Source organism: Oncorhynchus nerka, linkage group LG9a (genome assembly GCF_034236695.1).
Source record: "Oncorhynchus nerka isolate Pitt River linkage group LG9a, Oner_Uvic_2.0, whole genome shotgun sequence".
Lineage (NCBI taxonomy): Eukaryota > Metazoa > Chordata > Actinopteri > Salmoniformes > Salmonidae > Oncorhynchus > Oncorhynchus nerka.
The window spans coordinates 4,777,419-4,799,976 of NC_088404.1; the positions used below are offsets into that span (position 1 = coordinate 4,777,419).

Below are 22,558 nucleotides of genomic sequence, written 5' to 3' on the forward strand. Positions count from 1 at the left end.
TTTAAACTCTATTCAGCCTGTATTTAAACTCTATTCAGCCTGTATTTAAACTCTATTCAGCCTGTATTCAAACTCTATTCAGCCTGTATTTAAACTGTATTTAAACTATTCAGCCTGTATTTAAACTCTACTCAAACTCTATTCAGCCTGTATTTAAACTATTCTATTTTCTATTCCTGTATTTAAACTCTATTCAGCCTGTATTTAAACTCTATTCAGCCTGTATTTAAACTCTATTCAGCCTGTATTTAAACTCTATTCAGCCTGTATTTAAACTCTATTCAGCCTGTATTTAAACTCTATTCAGCCTGTATTTAAACTCTACTCAAACTCTATTCAGCCTGTATTTAAACTCTATTCAGCCTGTATTTAAACTCTATTCAGCCTGTATTTAAACTCTACTCAAACTCTATTCAGCCTGTATTTAAACTCTATTCAGCCTGTATTTAAACTCTAGCCTGTATTTAAACTCTATTCAGCCTGTATTTAAACTCTATTCAGCCTGTATTTAAACTCTATTCAGCCTGTATTTAAACTTTAAACTCTATTCAGCCTGTATTTAAACTCTATTCAGCCTGTATTTAAACTCTATTCAGCCTGTATTTAAACTCTATTCAGCCTGTATTTAAACTCTATTCAGCCTGTATTTAAACTCTATTCAGCCTGTATTTAAACTCTATTCAGCCTGTATTTAAACTCTACTCAAACTCTATTCAGCCTGTATTTAAACTCTATTCAGCCTGTATTTAAACTCTATTCAGCCTGTATTTAAACTTTAAACTCTATTCAGCCTGTATTTAAACTCTATTCAGCCTGTATTTAAAACTCAAACTCTATTCAGCCTGTATTTAAACTCTATTCAGCCTGTATTTAAACTCTATTCAGCCTGTATTTAAACTCTATTCAGCCTGTATTTAAACTCTATTCAGCCTGTATTTAAACTCTATTCAGCCTGTATTTAAACTCTATTCAGCCTGTATTTAAACTCTATTCAGCCTGTATTTAAACTCTACTCAAACTCTATTCAGCCTGTATTTAAAAACTCTATTCAGCCTGTATTTAAACTCTATTCAGCCTGTATTTAAACTCTATTCAGCCTGTATTTAAACTCTATTCAGCCTGTAAATTTAAACTCTATTCAGCCTGTATTTAAACTCTATTCAGCCTGTATTTAAACTCTACTCAAACTCTATTCAGCCTGTATTTAAACTCTATTCAGCCTGTATTTAAACTCTATTCAGCCTGTATTTAAACTCTATTCAGCCTGTATTTAAACTCTACTCAAACTCTATTCAGCCTGTATTTAAACTCTACTCAAACTCTACTCAGCCTGTATTTAAACTCTATTCAGCCTGTATTTAAACTCTATTCAGCCTGTATTTAAACTCTATTCAGCCTGTATTTAAACTCTATTCAGCCTGTATTTAAACTCTATTCAGCCTGTATTTATTCAGCCTGTATTTAAACTCTATTCAGCCTGTATTTAAACTCTACTCAAACTCTATTCAGCCTGTATTTAAACTCTATTCAGCCTGTATTTAAATTTAAACTCTATTCAGCCTGTATTTTTAAACTCTATTCAGCCTGTATTTAAACTCTATTCAGCCTGTATTTAAACTCTATTCAGCCTGTATTTAAACTCTATTCAGCCTGTATTTAAAACTCTATTCAGCCTGTATTTAAACTCTATTCAGCCTATTCAGTATTTAAACTCTATTCAGCCTGTATTTAAATTTAAACTCTATTCAGCCTGTATTTAAACTCTATTCAGCCTGTATTTAAACTCTATTCAGCCTGTATTTAAACTCTATTCAGCCTGTATTTAAACTCTATTCAGCCTGTATTTAAACTTTAAACTCTATTCAGCCTGTATTTAAACTCTATTCAGCCTCAAACTCTATTCAGCCTGTATTTAAACTCTATTCAGCCTGTATTTAAACTCTATTCAGCCTGTAACTCTATTCAGCCTGTATTTAAACTCTATTCAGCCTGTATTTAAACTCTACTCAAACTCTATTCAGCCTGTATTTAAACTCTATTCAGCCTGTATTTAAACTCTATTCAGCCTGTATTTAAACTCTACTCAAACTCTATTCAGCCTGTATTTAAACTCTATTCAGCCTGTATTTAAACTCTATTCAGCCTGTATTTAAACTCTATTCAGCCTGTATTTAAACTCTATTCAGCCTGTATTTAAACTTTAAACTCTATTCAGCCTGTATTTAAACTCTATTCAGCCTGTATTTAAACTCTATTCAGCCTGTATTTAAACTCTATTCAGCCTGTATTTAAACTCTACTCAAACTCTATTCAGCCTGTATTTAAACTCTATTCAGCCTGTATTTAAACTCTACTCAAACTCTATTCAGCCTGTATTTAAACTCTATTCAGCCTGTATTTAAACTCTATTCAGCCTGTATTTAAACTATATTCAGCCTGTATTTAAACTATATTCAGCCTGTATTTAAACTCTATTCAGCCTGTATTTAAACTCTATTCAGCCTGTATTTAAACTCTACTCAAACTCTATTCAGCCTGTATTTAAACTCTATTCAGCCTGTATTTAAACTCTATTCACACACTGTACAGGGCTGCGTCCCCAAATGGCACTCTGTTCCCTATATAGTACACTACTTTGGAGTAGGACCCATTGGGCTCTGGTCAAAAGTAGTGCACTATATAGGGAATTAGGGTTCTATAGGGCTCTGGTCTAAAGTAGTGCACTATATAGGGAATAGGGTTCTATAGGGCCCTGGTCTAAAGTAGGGCACTATATAGGGAATAGGGTTCTATAGGGCTCTGGTCTAAAGTAGTGCACTGTATAGGGAATAGGGTTCTATAGGGCTCTGGTCTAAAGTAGTACACTATATAGGGAATAGGGTTCTATAGGGCTCTGGTCTAAAGTAGTACACTATATAGGGAATAGGGTTCTATAGGGCTCTGGTCTAAAGTGAAAACTTCCGTGTGATTGTTCTTGTGTTTGACTCTTCTCATTAACACAGAGCAGCTTGGTTAATTAACCCTGTCAGTGACACATATTCTGCTTATCATATACTGTGTGTGTGTGTGTGTGAGTGATTAGACTCGGTCAGTGATACTAGTCTTCCCTAGAAGTAATTACTTCCTGTAGCCAAAGATTATAATCCCTATAGGGCGACATAGTTATAATCCAAACCCTTGAATTCGCCTCAAGCGTCAACAAAAGAATTAACATTTCACCCTGATGTTAAACTGTAATATAATATAATAATATATCTCTCTCTCTCTTACTAATTCTTTAAAAAGGTCCTGTCTGTCACGCCCTGGTCTTAGTATTCTGTGTTGTCTTTATTATGTTGGTTAGTCCAGGGTGTGACATGGGTGATTTATGTGGTTTGTTTTGTCTAGGGGTTTTGTAGTTTATGGGATTGTGTTTAGTATAGTATTCTAGGTAAGTCTATGGTTGCCTAGAGTGTTTCTCAATCAGAGGCAGGTGTTTATCGTTGTCTCTGATTGGGAACCATATTTAGGCAGCCATATTCTTTGAGTATTTCGTGGGTGATTGTTCCTGTCTCTGTGTTTGTTGCACCCAGATATGGCTGTTTTTCGGTTCATCACGTTTCTTGTGTTTTGTATATAGTTCGTATTTTCATCGTTATTAAAGATGTTTATAAATAACGACGCTGCATTTTGGTCCTCCTCTCTTTCACCGGAAGAAAACCGTAACACTGTCCAATCAAACGTGTGATTTCTATTGAATTCTATGCATATAATTCTATCCATCAATTCCATTCCATATTTGGACATGTGTCACGTCAACTGTAATTAACCTCACCAACATTTGGATAAAAAAAAAAGGGGGGGTTTCATAGCTAACTAATTATTTAAATTTCAATACATTTCTTAAGGTATTTTACATTGTATTGAGGCAGAATGGAAATCGGAAGGGGAGACAGGTAGTGGAAGAAACAGTGGGGAGGATGCAGGGATTGATGCTCAGTCTCCAGCAGACAAACTTACCCCTCAACCACTAATTATTTTAACATTCCACCCAGAGGTTTGTCTTAGACGGGAGAATCATTCACTTATTGAAGAAGAAGAAGGCGAGGAAAACCACATCATATATTCATTTTCCCCCATAATGCCACATTAAGCCTCGCATGTATTTTTGTATTCTGGTTGGTTCCCCAAACCAGGAAGTAAGAGCACAGTGTACTGTAGTAACTAAACATGAGTCACGCATAAGAGCCAGCTGCAATCCATAGGGCTCTGGTCAACAGTAGTGCACTATATAGGGCATAGTGTCTCATTTGGGACGCGGTCCCATTTCAGTCACTTGCACTTAGTATAGTGAAAACAACATGCTTTTAAAAAAATTTAAAAAAGAGTTGCTGACCCATTTTCCAAACTCCCCTGTCCCCTCCTCTCCCCTAGCTTCCTCTTAGTGGGTTGACAGAGTACATTTTAACATTCATTCATCATCCAATTATTTTGTGGAAAGTATATTTATAGCCAAATACAGTAGAATAACACCACCAATAATTTGTAGTTTCAATGACTGCATTGAACAATATATAAATACATACCTACGATGGCAAGGTTATGTTCAGATCCACAGGCAATCTGTGGAGAGAAATTAAATATCTGATGAAGTCTTTACATCATATGAATTGGTTGAATGTCAACCTGTCTATTCCTCACATAGGTCATGTAGGCTAGACAGGAAACGCACTCTCCCCAAGGACAGTCAACATTCCGATTTGTCCGTCAGACTGCCAGATGAAACGCGATTCATCACTCCAGAGAACGCGTTTCCACTGCTCCAATGACGGTGTACTTTACACTCCAGCAGGCGATTGGCATTGAGCATGGTGAAGTTAGGCTTGTGTGCAGCTGCCCGGGCCATGGAAACCCATTCCATGAAGATCCCGACGAACAGTTCATGAGCTGACGTTGCTTCCAGAGGCAGTTTGGAACTTGGTAGGCGGTCCCGTTCTGTGAAGCTTGTGTGGCCTACCACTTCGCGACTGAGCCGTTGTTGCTCCTAGACGTTTCCACTTCACAATATCAGCACTTACAGTTGACCGGGGCACCTCTAGCAGGACAGACATTGAACAAACGTACTTGTTGGAATGGTGGCATCCTATGACGGTGCCACATTGAAAGTCACTGAGCACTTCAGTACGGGCCATTTTACTGCCAATGTTTGTCTATGGAGATTGCATGGCTGTGTGCTCGATTTTATACACCTGTCAGCAACAGTGTGTAAATCTGTCGTTCTGCCCCTGAACAAGGCAGTTAACCCACAGTTCCCTGGTAGGCCGTCATTGTAAATAAGAATTTGTTCTTAACTAACTTGCCCAGTTAAATAAAAGACTGATGATACAGGTGTGGGTCTCTGGGGTGTTTTCATTCGCTATAAATCTGTCCAGTGTTCCCAGATTTGACCAATAATTAATCACAATACGAGTGAAATGGTAATTAAGTGTTTAAAAAGAAGTGAGATTTTCACTGGACTGTTCCTTTATTACACGGTTAGTAGGGAAGACAGTGATGCAGGTAACAACCAACGCACCAGTACAACAACCCGACATCAAGACAGTGATGCAGGTAACAACCAACGCACCAGTACAACAACCCGACATCAAGACAGTGATCAAGACAGTACAACCTGACATCAAGACAGTGATGCAACAACCAACGCACCAGTACAACAACCTGACATCAAGACAGTGATGCAGGTAACAACCAACGCACCAGTACAACAACCCGTGACACCAGTCAAGACATCAAGACAGTGATGCAGGTAACAACCAACGCACCAGTACAACAACCCGACATCAAGACAGTGATGCAGGTAACAACCAACGCACCAGTACAACAACCCGACATCAAGACAGTGATGCAGGTAACAACCAACGCACCAGTACAACCTGACATCAAGACAGTGATGCAGGTAACAACCAACGCACCAGTACAACAACCTGACATCAAGACAGTGATGCAGGTAACAACCAACGCACCAGTACAACAACCCGACATCAAGACAGTGATGCAGGTAACAGACAGTGATGCAGGTAACAACCAACGCACCAGTACAACAACCTGACATCAAGACAGTGATGCAGGTAACAACCAACGCACCAGTACAACAACCTGACATCAAGACAGTGATGCAGGTAACAACCAACGCACCAGTACAACAACCCGACATCAAGACAGTGATGCAGGTAACAACCAACGCACCAGTACAACAACCTGACATCAAGACAGTGATGCAGGTAACAACCAACGCACCAGTACAACAACCTGACATCAAGACAGTGATGCAGGTAACAGACAGTGATGCAGGTAACAACCAACCTGACATCAAGACAGTGATGCAGGTAACAACCAACGCACCAGTACAACAACCTGACATCAAGACAGTGATGCAGGTAACAACCAACGCACCAGTACAACCTGACATCAAGACAGTGATGCAGGTAACTACCAACGCACCAGTACAACAACCTGACATCAAGACAGTGATGCAGGTAACAACCAACGCACCAGTACAACAACCTGACATCAAGACAGTGATGCAGGTAACAACCAACGATGCAGTACAACCAACCTGACATCAAGACAGTGATGCAGGTAACAACCAACGCACCAGTACAACAACCTGACATCAAGACAGTGATTTACAACAACCTGACATCAAGACAGTGATGCAGGTAACAGACCAATGCACCAACAACCTGACATCAAGACAGTGATGCAGGTAGTACAACAACCTGACATCAAGACAGTGATGCAGGTAACAACCAACGCACCGGTACACCAACCTGACATCAAGACGTTTACTCTGTGGAAAACCACCTTTATATCCAGGGACTCCGTGTTTTAGTTTCTGCTGCTGGACTGGGGCCGAAGTTCTCTTCAAGAGGTTTGTGAAATCATTGATCATTCATTTCTGTAGCGCGACTGCTGTCGCAAACACACCCGTGACCCGTCTCGCCCGTGACTCGAGACCCGTCTCGCCCGTGACCCGTCTCGCCCGTGACCCGAGACGCCCGTGACCCGAGACGCCCGTGACCCGTCTCGCCCGTGACCCGAGACCCGTCTCGCCCGTGACCCGTCTCACCCGTGACCCGAGACGCCCGTGACCCGTCTCGCCCGTGACCCGTCTCGCCCGTGACCCCGTCTCGCCCGTGACCCCGTCTCACCCGTGACCCGAGACGCCCGTGACCCGTCTCGCCCGTGACCCGTCTCGCCCGTGACCCGAGACGCCCGTGACCCGTCTCGCCCGTGACCCGAGACGCCCGTGACCCGAGACGCCCGTGACCCGTCTCACCCGTGACCCCGTCTCACCCGTGACCCGTCTCACCCGTGACCCGAGACGCCCGTGACCCGTCTCACCTGTGAGGCTCCACAGAGGATCTTGACTTCTGCAGGGACACATGTCCATTGGCTGGCAGCTCCTCTCAATGCACTACTTGACTGCTGATCTGTACTCTGATTGGTCAGTTCTGTCCTCCCCAGCTGTCCATAATTGCCTCTGCCCCAAGTGAAGACACGGCCGCTCTCTGGAAGAGAGTTGCGGATCATTATAAACTGGTAGTAAGACACTAACAGGGTCATACTGTATATAGACACTAACAGGGTCCTACTGTATATAGACACTAACAGGGTCATACTGTATATAGACACTAACAGGGTCCTACTGTATATAGACACTAACAGGGTCATACTGTATATAGACACTAACAGGGTCATACTGTATATAGACACTAACAGGGTCCTACTGTATATAGACACTAACAGGGTCATACTGTATATAGACACTAACAGGATCGCATTGTATATAGACAGTAGACACTAACAGGATCCTATTGTATATAGACACTAACAGGATCCTATTGTATATAGACAGTAACAGGGTCATACTGTATATAGACAGTAACAGGGTCATACTGTATATAGACACTAACAGGGTCATACTGTATATAGACAGTAGACACTAACAGGATCGTATTGTATATAGACAGTAGACACTAACAGGGTCATACTGTAGATAGACACTAACAGGGTCATATTGTATATAGACACTAACAGGGTCATACTGTAGATAGACACTAACAGGGTCATACTGTATATAGACACTAACAGGGTCATACTGTATATAGACACTAACAGGGTCATACTGTATATAGACACTAACAGGGTCATACTGTATATAGACACTAACAGGGTCATACTGTATATAGACACTAACAGGGTCATACTGTAGACAGTAACAGGGTCATAACACTGTAGATAGACACTAACAGGGTCATACTGTATATAGACACTAACAGGGTCATACTGTATATAGACACTAACAGGGTCATAGTGTATATAGACACTGTAGATAGACACTAACAGGGTCTGTAGATAGATAGGGTCATACTGTAGATAGACACTGTATATAGACACTAACAGGGTCATACTGTATATAGACACTAACAGGGTCATACTGTATATAGACACTAACAGGGTCATACTGTATATAGACACTAACAGGGTCATACTGTATATAGACACTAACAGGGTCATACTGTATATAGACACTAACAGGGTCATACTGTATATAGACACTAACAGGGTCATACTGTAGATAGACACTAACAGGGTCATACTGTAGATAGACACTAACAGGGTCATACTGTATATAGACACTAACAGGGTCATACTGTATATAGACACTAACAGGGTCATACTGTATACAGACACTAACAGGGTCATACTGTATATAGACACTAACAGTCATACTGGTCAGGGTCTGTATATAGTGTATAGACATAGACAGTAGACACTAACAGGGTCATACTGTATATAGACACTAACAGGGTCATACTGTAGATAGACACTAACAGGGTCATACTGTATATAGACACTAACAGGGTCATACTGTATATAGACACTAACAGGGTCATACTGTATATAGACACTAACAGGGTCATACTGTAGATAGACACTAACAGGGTCATACTGTATATAGACACTAACAGGGTCATACTGTATATAGACACTAACAGGGTCATACTGTATACAGACACTAACAGGGTCATACTGTATACAGACACTAACAGGGTCATACTGTATATAGACAGTAGATAGACACTAACAGGGTCATACTGTATATAGACAGTAGACACTAACACGGTCATACTGTGTCTTACGATGCATTATAGCCCATTTATAATGCATCATATCTTCAGGCTTTAGGATCTGTTCCCTCTTTCAACAGTATCATCCAGAGTTCCCTCTTTCAACAGTATCATCCAGAGTTCCCTCTTTCAACAGTATCATCCAGAGTTCCCTCTTTCAACAGTATCATCCAGAGTTACCTCTTTCAACAGTATCATCCAGAGTTACCTCTTTCAACAGTATCATCCAGAGTTATCCAGAGTTACCTCTTTCAACAGTATCATCCAGAGTTCCCTCTTTCAACAGTATCATCCAGAGTTCCCTCTTTCAACAGTATCAGTTCCCTCTTTCAACAGAGTTCCCTCTTTCAACAGTATCATCCAGAGTTACCTCTTTCAGTATTCAACAGTATCATCCAGAGTTCCCTCTTTCAACAGTATCATCCAGAGTTCCCTCTTTCAACAGTATCATCCAGAGTTCCCTCTTTCAACAGTATCATCCAGAGTTCCCTCTTTCAACAGTATCATCCAGAGTTCCCTCTTTCAACAGTATCATCCAGAGTTACCTCTTTCAACAGTATCATCCAGAGTTACCTCTTTCAACAGTATCATCCAGAGTTCCCTCTTTCAACAGTATCATCCAGAGTTACCTCTTTCAACAGTATCATCCAGAGTTCCCTCTTTCAACAGTATCATCCAGAGTTACCTCTTTCAACAGTATCATCCAGAGTTCCCTCTTTCAACAGTATCATCCAGAGTTACCTCTTTCAACAGTATCATCCAGAGTTCCCTCTTTCAACAGTATCATCCAGAGTTCCCTCTCATTATAGCCCATTTATAATGCATCATATCTTCAGGCTTTAGGATCCGTTCCCTCTTTCAACAGTATCATCCAGAGTTCCCTCTTTCAACAGTATCATCAAGAGTTCCCTCTTTCAACAGTATCATCCAGAGCACCATTAATACTGATATTTAAACTCTCTAGTTAAGAGTCAATGCCCCCCAAAAAATGGATTGATGTGTGTCCCATAAGGCACAGCGATTTGAACAATTTTGCTACTGAAAACAATCACTTCTCATTAGACACGTTCAGGTAGTCCCTGCCCATTCCAAAACATTTTCTCCCTACTAAAAACAGGTCTTCGTGTCTCTCTCTCTCACCTGTTTGGACCACCAGGTGTGTCCAGCCACTGTGAACGTGGGTAACCTTCTCTCCACCCAGTGGTGAGCGGTCTAGGAGGACCGGTCTGGGTAGGAAGGAGTCTGTACTGCTACTGGTCAGCTGGCCGTGCTTATTACTGCCCCAGAGGAACACATCTCCCTCAGCTAGAACAGAATACAGATAGACTGGTGTTACTCACTATCCTAGACATGACCCCCTGCTATAACACAACACATGACCCCCTGTTATAACACAACACATGACCCCCTGTTATAACACATGACCCCCTGCTATAACACATGACCTCCTGCTATAACACATGACCCCCTGCTATAACACATGACCCCCTGTTATAACACATGACCCCCTGCTATAACACATGACCTCCTGCTATAACACATGACCCCCTGCTATAACACATGACCCCCTGCTATAACACATGACCCCCTGTTATAACACAACACATGACCCCCTGCTATAACACATGACCCCCTGCTATAACACATGACCCCTGCTATAACACATGACCCTTGCTATAACACAACACATGACCCCTGCTATAACACAACACATGACCCCTGCTATAACACATGACCCCTGTTATAACACATGACCCCTGTTATAACACAACACATGACCCCCTGCTATAACACATGACCCCCTGCTATAACACATGACCCCTGCAATAACACATGACCCCCTGTTATAACACATGACCCCTGTTATAACACATGACCCCCTGTTATAACACAACACATGACCCCTGTTATAACACATGACCCCCTGCTATAACACATGACCCCCCTATAACCATGACCCCCTGCAATAACACATGACCCCTGCTATAACACATGACCCCTGTTATAACACATGACCCCTGTTATAACACATGACCCCTGTTATAACACAACACATGACCCCTGTTATAACACATGACCCCTGTTATAACACATGACCCCTGTTATAACACATGACCCCCTGTTATAACACAACACATGACCCCTGTTATAACACATGACCCCCTGTTATAACACAACACATGACCCCTGCTATAACACATGACCCCTGCTATAACACATGACCCCCTGCTATAACACATGACCCCGTGCTATAACACATGACCCCTGCTATAATACAACACATGACCCCTGCAATAACACATGACCCCTGTTATAACACACGACCCCCTGTTATAACACAACACATGACCCCTGCTATAACACAACACAGACCCCTGCTATAACACATGACCCCTGCTATAACACATGACCCCTGCTATAACACATGACCCCCTGCTATAACACATGACCCCTGCTATAACACATGACCCCCTGCTATAACACATGACCCCCTGCTATAACATAACACTGAGACACAGACCAACGTGCCAAGATGAATGCAAGCATAAAGACCATCACCAAGGAAAGCGTCAATCAATGGAGAATGTATGTAAACCAGTGACGTCGTGGTAGAAAGAGGTGGGTAAATGCTGATTCATTTTCACAGTGAGTAATATAACACACACACAACCCCCCCACCATGTCTTTCTATAGGGACAAGCACTGTTCATGACACAAACTGTCAGGTTTAACGTTTACAGTATTTCCTGCGATTCTACACATGTTGTCATGGGGTTGTCGAGAACACAGTTTTAAAAATGTAATTTTCTTGCAATTCTACACATTTTTCCATGTCTAATGTGTATTCATGTGATATTTGAGTGACTCAAGAGTTACAACGAAATCTATTGGCTTAAAAAAACGTTAGTTGACATGGGACTAGTTGATCTGGACATTTCTGACTAGTTATAAATATCTCTGTAAGGTCTGTAATGACTAACATGATGAGAGGAACTGATGATGTACTACCCAATCTAGATATCACACCTTGTGCTTTCTACTATTACAACTATAAAAGAGGAAGTTGAAGGCCGGACTGAGTTTTGAATTTAAAAAAAAAAAAGAGAAGTTTGGGACTCACTGCTCTACTACATAATAAAGAAAAATACACAAGCATCAAATGGTCTCTGTTGTTTTGAGGTAAAATGCTTTTCTGTGGGCGCAATTCACACTCTCTTAAATCATTCATTTGTGAACATGGGAAAATTCAAGTAAAGCACGTGGATCTCAAGTCAGAATAGCCGACTGGAGACTAGCAGAATAGCAGACTAGAGACTGGCAGACTGGAGACTAGCAGAACAGCAGACTGGAGACTAGCAGAACAGCAGACTAGAGACTAGCAGAACAGCAGACTAGAGACTAGCAGAACAGCAGACTGGAGACTAGCAGAAGAGCAGACTGGAGACTAGCAGAACAGCAGACTGGAGACTAGCAGAACAGCAGACTGGAGACTAGCAGAACAGCAGACTGGAGACTAGCAGAACAGCAGACTGACTGGAGACTAGCAGAACAGCAGACTGAGACTAGCAGAACAGCAGACTAGCAGAACAGCAGACTGGAGACTAGCAGACAGAAGCAGAACAGCAGACTGGAGACTAGCAGAACAGCAGACTGGAGACTAGCAGAACAGCAGACTAGCAGAACAGCAGACTGGAGACTAGCAGAACAGCAGACTGGAGACTAGCAGAACAGCAGACTAGCAGAACAGCAGACTGGAGACTAGCAGAACAGCAGACTAGCAGAACAGCAGACTGGAGACTAGCAGAACAGCAGACTAGCAGAAGAGCAGACTGGAGACTAGCAGACAGACTAGCAGAACAGCAGACTGAGACTAGCAGAACAGCAGACTGGAGACTAGCAGAACAGCAGACTGGAGACTAGCAGAACAGCAGAACAGCAGACTGGAGACTAGCAGAACAGCAGACTGGAGACTAGCAGAACAGCAGACTGGAGACTAGCAGAACAGCAGACTGGAGACTAGCAGAACAGCAGACTGGAGACTAGCAGAACAGCAGACTGGAGACTAGCAGAACAGCAGACTAGCAGAACAGCAGACTGGAGACTAGCAGAACAGCAGACTGGAGACTAGCAGAACAGCAGACTGGAGACTAGCAGAACAGCAGACTGGAGACTAGCAGAACAGCATACTGGAGACTAGCAGAACAGCAGACTGGAGACTAGCAGAACAGCAGACTGGAGACTAGCAGACTGGAGACTAGCAGAACAGCAGACTGGAGACTAGCAGAACAGCAGACTGGAGACTAGCAGAAAAGCAGACTGGAGACTAGCAGAAAAGCAGACTGGAGACTAGCAGAACAGCAGACTGGAGACTAGCAGAACAGCAGACTGGAGACTAGCAGAACAGCAGACTAGCAGAACAGCAGACTGGAGACTAGCAGAACAGCAGACTGGAGACTAGCAGAACAGCAGACTGGAGACTAGCAGAACAGCAGACTGGAGACTAGCAGAACAGCAGACTGGAGACTAGCAGAACAGCAGACTAGAGACTAGCAGAACAGCAGACTAGCAGAACAGCAGACTGGAGACTAGCAGAACAGCAGACTGGAGACTAGCAGACTGGAGACTAGCAGAACAGCAGACTGGAGACTAGCAGAACAGCAGACTGGAGACTAGCAGAACAGCAGACTGGAGACTAGCAGAACAGCAGACTGGAGACTAGCAGAAAAGCAGACTGGAGACTAGCAGAAAAGCAGACTGGAGACTAGCAGAACAGCAGACTGGATACTAGCAGAACAGCAGACTGGATACTAGCAGAACAGCAGACTGGATACTAGCAGAACAGCAGACTGGCAGAACAGCAGACTGGATACTAGCAGAAAAGCAGACTGGAGACTAGCAGAAAAGCAGACTGGAGACTAGCAGAAAAGCAGACTGGAGACTAGCAGAACAGCAGACTGGATACTAGCAGAACAGCAGACTGGAGACTAGCAGAACAGCAGACTGGCAGAACAGCAGACTGGATACTAGCAGAACAGCAGACTGGAGACTAGCAGAACAGCAGACTGGAGACTAGCAGAACAGCAGACTAGAGACTAGCAGAACAGCAGACTGGAGACTAGCAGAACAGCAGACTAGAGACTAGCAGAACAGCAGACTAGCAGAACAGCAGACTAGAGACTAGCAGAACAGCAGACTAGCAGAACAGCAGACTGGAGACTAGCAGAACAGCAGACTGGAGACTAGCAGAACAGCAGACTGGAGACTAGCAGAACAGCAGACTGGAGACTAGCAGAACAGCAGACTGGCAGAACAGCAGACAGCAGACTGGAGACTAGCAGAACAGCAGACTGGAGACTAGCAGAACAGCAGACTGGAGACTAGAAGAACAGCAGACTGGAGACTAGCAGAACAGCAGACTAGCAGAACAGCAGACTGGAGACTAGCAGAACAGCAGACTAGCAGAACAGCAGACTGGAGACTAGCAGACACAGACTAGCAGAAGAGCAGACTGGAGACTAGCAGACTGGAGACTAGCAGAACAGCAGACTGGAGACTAGCAGAACAGCAGACTGGAGACTAGCAGAACAGCAGACTGGAGACTAGCAGAACAGCAGAACAGCAGACTGGAGACTAGCAGAACAGCAGACTGGAGACTAGCAGAACAGCAGACTGGAGACTAGCAGAAAAGCAGACTGGAGACTAGCAGAAAAGCAGACTGGAGACTAGCAGAACAGCAGACTGGATACTAGCAGAACAGCAGACTGGAGACTAGCAGAACAGCAGAACAGCAGACTGGAGACTAGCAGAACAGCAGACTGGAGACTAGCAGAACAGCAGAACAGCAGACTGGAGACTAGCAGAATAGCAGACTGGAGACTAGCAGAACAGCAGACTGGATACTAGCAGAACAGCAGACTGGCAGAACAGCAGACTGGAGACTAGCAGAACAGCAGACTGGAGACTAGCAGAACAGCAGACTGGAGACTAGCAGAACAGCAGACTGGAGACTAGAAGAACAGCAGACTGGAGACTAGCAGAACAGCAGACTAGCAGAACAGCAGACTGGAGACTAGCAGAACAGCAGACTAGCAGAACAGCAGACTGGAGACTAGCAGAACAGCAGACTAGCAGAAGAGCAGACTGGAGACTAGCAGACTGGAGACTAGCAGAACAGCAGACTGGAGACTAGCAGAACAGCAGACTGGAGACTAGCAGAACAGCAGACTGGAGACTAGCAGAACAGCAGAACAGCAGACTGGAGACTAGCAGAACAGCAGACTGGAGACTAGCAGAACAGCAGACTGGAGACTAGCAGAAAAGCAGACTGGAGACTAGCAGAAAAGCAGACTGGAGACTAGCAGAACAGCAGACTGGATACTAGCAGAACAGCAGACTGGAGACTAGCAGAACAGCAGACTGGCAGAACAGCAGACTGGAGACTAGCAGAACAGCAGACTGGAGACTAGCAGAACAGCAGAACAGCAGACTGGAGACTAGCAGAATAGCAGACTGGAGACTAGCAGAACAGCAGACTGGAGACTAGCAGAACAGCAGACTGGAGACTAGCAGAACAGCAGACTGGAGACTGGCAGAACATCAGACTGGAGACTAGAAGAACAGCAGAACAGCAGACTGGAGACTAGCAGAACAGCAGACTGGAGACTAGCAGAACAGCAGACTGGAGACTAGCAGAACAGCAGACTGGAGACTAGCAGAACAGCAGACTGGAGACTAGCAGAACAGCAGACTGGAGACTAGCAGAACAGCAGACTGGAGACTAGCAGACTGGAGACTAGCAGAACAGCAGAACAGCAGACTGGAGACTAGCAGAACAGCAGACTGGAGACTAGCAGAACAGCAGACTGGAGACTAGCAGAACAGCAGACTGGAGACTAGCAGAACAGCAGACTGGAGACTAGCAGAACAGCAGACTGGCAGAACAGCAGACTGGATACTAGCAGAACAGCAGACTGGAGACTAGCAGAACAGCAGACTGGAGACTAGCAGAACAGCAGACTAGAGACTAGCAGAACAGCAGACTGGAGACTAGCAGAACAGCAGACTAGAGACTAGCAGAACAGCAGACTAGCAGAACAGCAGACTGGAGACTAGCAGAACAGCAGACTGGAGACTAGCAGACTGGAGACTAGCAGAACAGCAGACTGGAGACTAGCAGAACAGCAGACTGAAGACTAGCAGAACAGCAGACTGGAGACTAGCAGAAAAGCAGACTAGAGACTAGCAGAAAAGCAGACTGGAGACTAGCAGAACAGCAGACTGGATACTAGCAGAACAGCAGACTGGAGACTAGCAGAACAGCAGACTGGCAGAACAGCAGACTGGAGACTAGCAGAACAGCAGACTGGAGACTAGCAGAACAGCAGACTGGAACTAGCAGAACAGCAGACTGGAGACTAGAAGAACAGCAGACTGGAGACTAGCAGAACAGCAGACTAGCAGAACAGCAGACTGGAGACTAGCAGAACAGCAGACTGGAGACTAGCAGAACAGCAGACTAGCAGAACAGCAGACTGGAGACTAGCAGAACAGCAGACTAGCAGAAGAGCAGACTGGAGACTAGCAGACTGGAGACTAGCAGAACAGCAGACTGGAGACTAGCAGAACAGCAGACTGGAGACTAGCAGAACAGCAGAACAGCAGACTGGAGACTAGCAGAACAGCAGACTGGAGACTAGCAGAACAGCAGACTGGAGACTAGCAGAACAGCAGACTGGAGACTAGCAGAATAGCAGACTGGAGACTAGCAGAACAGCAGACTGGAGACTAGCAGAACAGCAGACTGGAGACTAGCAGAACAGCAGACTGGAGACTAGCAGAACAGCAGAACAGCAGACTGGAGACTAGCAGAACAGCAGACTAGAGACTAGCAGAACAGCAGACTGGAGACTGGCAGAACAGCAGACTGGAGACTGGCAGAACAGCAGACTGGAGACTAGAAGAACAGCAGAACAGCAGACTGGAGACTAGCAGAACAGCAGACTGGAGACTAGCAGAATAGCAGACTGGAGACTAGCAGAACAGCAGACTGGAGACTAGCAGAACAGCAGACTGGAGACTAGCAGAACAGCAGACTGGAGACTAGCAGAACAGCAGACTGGAGAGTAGCAGAACAGCAGACTGGAGAGTAGCAGAACAGCAGAACAGCAGAGTAGCAGAACAGCAGAACAGCAGACTGGAGACTAGCAGAACAGCAGACTGGAGACTAGCAGAACAGCAGACTGGAGACTAGCAGAACAGCAGACTGGAGACTAGCAGAACAGCAGAACAGCAGACTGGAGACTAGCAGAACAGCAGACTGGAGACTAGCAGAACAGCAGAACAGCAGACTGGAGACTAGCAGAACAGCAGACTGGAGACTAGCAGAACAGCAGACTGGAGACTAGCAGAACAGCAGAACAGCAGACTGGAGACTAGCAGAACAGCAGACTGGAGAGCAATAACAGTCACTCACCAGTAAGGCTCACAGAGTGGGCGGAGCCTGCAGCAACACTGTGTGAAATCACCTGTTCCAGACCTGGGACCAGACAAGGTACCTTGGAGGTGAAGTGTTCTGGGACAGGCTGTGGACTCAGAGCTCTCTTAGCCTGGCCAGAGAGACCCATACCCCACTGGTAAACACTACCTGTAGCTGGAGATAGAACAACACAAGGAGTAAGACGTATTGGTGATTGTTGTGCCCCCATAAGAAAGAAAGCATTAACATTTGAGCCATTTTTTAAATTTTTAACTTTTATTTAACTAGGCAAGTCAGTTAAGAACAAATTCTTATTTTCAATGACGGCCTAGGAACAGTGGGTTAACTGCCTGTTCAAGTGCAGAACGACAGATTTTGTACCTTGTCAGCTCGGGGATTTGAACTTGCAACCTTTCGGTTACTAGTCCAATGCTCTAACCACTAGGCTACCCTGCAGACACTCTTATTCAGAGCGACTTACAGGAGCAATTAGGGTTTAGTGCATTCCTCAAGACTGACAGATTTCTCACCTACTCGGCGATTCAAACCAGAGACCTTTCGGTTAGTGGCCTGACGTTCTTAACCACTATTAACCACCTGCTCTGTAGTGACTGAGAAGAAGACTGAACTATTTACATAGCACACACACTACACAGAACCACACACAGCAATGAGGACACACACTACACAGAACCACACACAGCAATGAGGACACACACTACACAGAACCACATAAAGCAATGAGGACACACACTACACAGAACCACGTAAAGCAATGACACACACTACACAGAACCACGTAAAGCAATGAGGACACACTACACAGAACCACACACAGCAATGAGGACACACTACACAGAACCACGTAAAGCAATGAGGACACACTACACAGAACCACGTAAAGCAATGAGGACACACTACACAGAACCACACACAGCAATGAGGACACACTACACAGAACCACACACAGCAATGAGGACACACTACACAGAACATTTACATTTAAGTACACAGAATTTAGCAATGAGGACTCTTACACAGAACCACAAAGCAATGACATTCACCTACACAGAACCACAGTGGAACAGTGAGGCATCTAAACCTTTTCAGGGGACACACACAGGGGGTGCAATGAGGATTACTTTACTATCCAGGTACCACTTAAAGAATGGGGTTTCAGGTGTCACAAACCACGTGATTGACACACTACACAGAACCCACACAGCAATCGTGAGGGAGTTTGTTCCACCATTGGGGACCAGAGCAGCGAACAGTTTTGCAATGAGGACACACTACACAGAACTGTACTTCCTCAGTGGAGGACACACTACACAGAACCACGTACAGGATGAGGACACACTACAGTGCCCTTGTTTGGCAATGAGGGCCTGATCAGAGCCTGGAGGCAATGGTGGACACCCTCACAGCTCACAGCAATGAGGCACCATGGTCAGAAGCGGATGCAATGAGGACAACTACACAGAACCAGTGGATGAGACACACTACACAGAACCACGTACAGCAATGAGGAGAAACCACGTAAAGCAATGAGGACACACTACACAGAACCACGTAAAGCAATGAGGACACACTACACAGAACCACACACAGCAATGAAGACCAGAGTGAGTGTAGAAGTTAAATTCAGAGATTGGATCTGTAGTCAGAATAACATATTTATGAATGTCATTTGGCGGCTCCGTGGCTGTGAAGTCAGTGAACATATATGTCTTACCAGTGACAGGTATGTCTTATCAGTGACAGGTATGTCTTATCAGTGACAGGTATGTCTTATCAGTGACAGGTATGTCTTACCAGTGACAGGTATGTCTTACCAGTGACAGGTATGTCTTACCAGTGACAGGTATGTCTTATTATGTCTTATCAGTGACAGGAATGTCTTATTATGTCTTATCAGTGACAGGTATGTCTTATCAGTGACAGGTATGTCTTATCAGTGACAGGTATGTCTTATTATGTCTTATCAGTGACAGGTATGTCTTACCAGTGACAGGTATGTCTTATTATGTCTTATCAGTGACAGGTATGTCTTATCAGTGACAGGTATGTCTTATCAGTGAACAGGTATGTCTTATCAGTGACAGGTATGTCTTACCAGTGACAGGTATGTCTTATCAGTGAACAGGTATGTCTTATCAGTGACAGGTATGTCTTACCAGTGACAGGTATGTCTTACCAGTGACAGGTATGTCTTATCAGTGACAGGTATGTCTTATCAGTGGTATGTCTTATCAGTGGACAGGTATGTCTTATCAGTGACAGGTATGTCTTACCAGTGACAGGTATGTCTTACCAGTGACAGAACAGATATGTCTTATCAGTGACAGGTATGTCTTATCAGTGACAGGTATGTCTTATCAGTGACAGGTATGTCTTACCAGTGACAGGTATGTCTTATCAGTGACAGGTGTCTTATTATGTCTTATCAGTGACAGGTATGTCTTATCGGTGACAGGTATGTCTTATCAGTGACAGGTATGTCTTATCAGTGAACGGTATGTCTTATCATTTACATTACATTTTTTTACATTTAAGTCATTTAGCAGACGCTCTCAGTGACAGGTATGTCTTACCAGTGACAGTTAGTGAATGTCTGAGTCCTGCTGCCACTCTGATCACTGGCTCCCTTACAGACTGAATGGGCAACAGCACCACAGAATGAGGGATTGGCTCTGAGACACCCAACTGGCCGTATGCATTAGATCCACACGTCAGTACCTGGCCATGATCTGAAAGAGGAGAAACAAAACATGTTGATATAAAATGACAAGCATGAACACCTAGATATATGTCAAGACATTCAGGTCTCTGGTTGACAACTAAGGTGTTGTGATGTCACAGAGACCCGACCCAGGTCAGAGCTGCTGCTCCAGTTCACTACTGTACATTCTCTTCCACTCACCAGTGAGGACGAGGGTGAAATCCCAACCACAGGACACGTGTGCAACCCTCTGACCAATGAGAGGACAGAGTTGAAAGGTGGTGACCTCTAAACAGTGACCCAGTCCCAGCTGACCTCTGTGGTTCTGGCCACACACCAGCAGCTCTCCTTTCTCTGGAGGGAGGAGGAAGAGGCGGTGGGGGAAGAGGTGGAAGAAGAGGAGGTGGAGGAAGGGGACGTGGAGGAGGACGAGGAAGTGGAAGAGGCGGTTGAGGAGGAAGAGAATGAGGGAGGTAGAAGAAGAGAAGGATAATAACTTATTAGTTGTATATACTGTGTAATGCATACGCAGAAATTTTTTATTCACATAGCTTTATTGACACACCAAAAGTAGAAGCCATATGTCCAGCAGAGGGAGACAAAGTCAACCCTTTGCAGATATTAGATAACTTTCTTCATGACAACAAAAATGGCATCATGAGCCACACGCACCAGATACCACAGCCGAATGCCCACCACCTCCACTGAGTTGGCGCACCGGTCCCATCTGTAGGGCTCCATCAGCGAGCCTGGGCACTGACAGGTCTTCAACATGCCCCTGTCCTAACTGCCAATAGCTGTTGGTTCCCTGCAATGTTGCAGGAGGTATTGACAGTGCGAATTGAGATCCAGTTCCTACTGTATTGACAGTGCGAATTGAGATGCAGTTCCTACTGTATTGACAGTGCGAATTGAGATGCAGTTCCTACTGTGTTCATATTTAACATATGACATTGCTTCAGTAAATCACCGGTACACAACTGCCAGAGACAGAGAGATTGTACTACTCTAGTTCACTTTAGATAATTCGAGTTAGTTAACGTTAGCTAACTGGCGCTAACATGAGTTTTGGTAGCTAGCATTCTTGAAACTAGTGTGCTTGACAAAACGTAGCTAGCTTAACGTTAGTATCACAAACAAACTGGATCTTATTAGCTAAATACGAGTGTCATGATACATACAAAAAAAACATTGGTTGATAAAGAAACTTACCCACGTGTAGACACATAATTCTGTCAGCAAGCTTGTATCCATAGCATGGGGATGCCAAATGCAATTTACGACAGTAGATCGTAGTTGCTGTAAAGTAGATTGTTTTACAATAGCCACACCATGTTGAGTGTGGCTAAAGAGGGTGCTCACTAGTTACCACAGCGACAAAGTCGAAATGGCTATCCTAAAAATTCATGAAAACAAACATGTGTTTTTTGCTCTTCATTCGGGTTACACATACGGTTAGGATTAGGTTTAAAATCAGATTTTAAGAAGATAAATGGTGGAAATAAGCGTGGTTCAGACGTAATTATGACTTTGTGGCTGTGGTAACTAGTTACGACCCAAAAAGAGGTGTGGCGTACAACTCTCTATTATATTCTATCCTATTCTATCAGGAAGAATATGCCATGTTTAGCAAATTTACAATTTAATTCTCCATGAATGTTAAACGTTCTGTTTTTCCTCCAGTGAAAATCTCTGTTGATAGGACGACAACTCTAGAGAAGTCGCTATAAAAATGCATAGTCACAGTATGCTCTTCATGAAAAGTCTCTGGGATATCGTTTTAAATCTAAAATTGGATTTATTCATTCATAAGACACACACGAACATTTAGACTTATACATAACCAGTTTACCTTTCTTTACAGTGGAAACATTGTTGAATAGATTATCACGTTTGAATAATGTTATTATATTTTACACCCTTAAATTCAACCCAGCAACAACTCAATATTATATACACAAACATGGGAGGAATATGCGGTGCATTCAGAAAGTATTCAGACCCCTTCCCTTTTCCACATTTTGTTGTTACATTACAGCCATATTCTAAAACTGATTAATACACAATACCCCAAAATGAAAAAGCAAAATCAGGTTTTTAGATTTTCTTTGCAAATTTATATTAAAAAAACAACTGAAATGTCTGCAGCATTGAAAGTGGCCTGGATCATTCTTAAATTGAATAAGT

At 43.8% G+C, this 22,558-nt stretch overlaps 1 protein-coding gene across 3 annotated transcripts in view; it reads right to left on the minus strand.

Annotated features, from left to right (window-relative positions):
• The window catches only part of sergef (secretion regulating guanine nucleotide exchange factor), a 64,852-nt gene extending 43,210 nt beyond the window's left edge, over window positions 1-21,642 (minus strand). The window contains exons 1-8 of one of the 3 annotated variants that reach the window (XM_065022234.1): window positions 21,584-21,642; window positions 21,044-21,179; window positions 20,573-20,725; window positions 20,244-20,399; window positions 17,647-17,823; window positions 10,314-10,478; window positions 7,384-7,550; window positions 4,566-4,602 (exon numbers count right to left, since the gene is read on the minus strand). In XM_065022234.1, the coding sequence (XP_064878306.1) occupies window positions 4,566-4,602; window positions 7,384-7,550; window positions 10,314-10,478; window positions 17,647-17,823; window positions 20,244-20,399; window positions 20,573-20,725; window positions 21,044-21,179; window positions 21,584-21,625 (1,033 nt within the window). In that variant the 5' untranslated portion in view covers window positions 21,626-21,642. The remainder of the gene's footprint in view (window positions 1-4,565; window positions 4,603-7,383; window positions 7,551-10,313; window positions 10,479-17,646; window positions 17,824-20,243; window positions 20,400-20,572; window positions 20,726-21,043; window positions 21,180-21,583) is intronic. The other 2 variants (XM_065022237.1, XM_065022235.1) reach the window with 2 other exon arrangements.
• Between the last annotated feature and the right edge of the window lie 916 nt (window positions 21,643-22,558).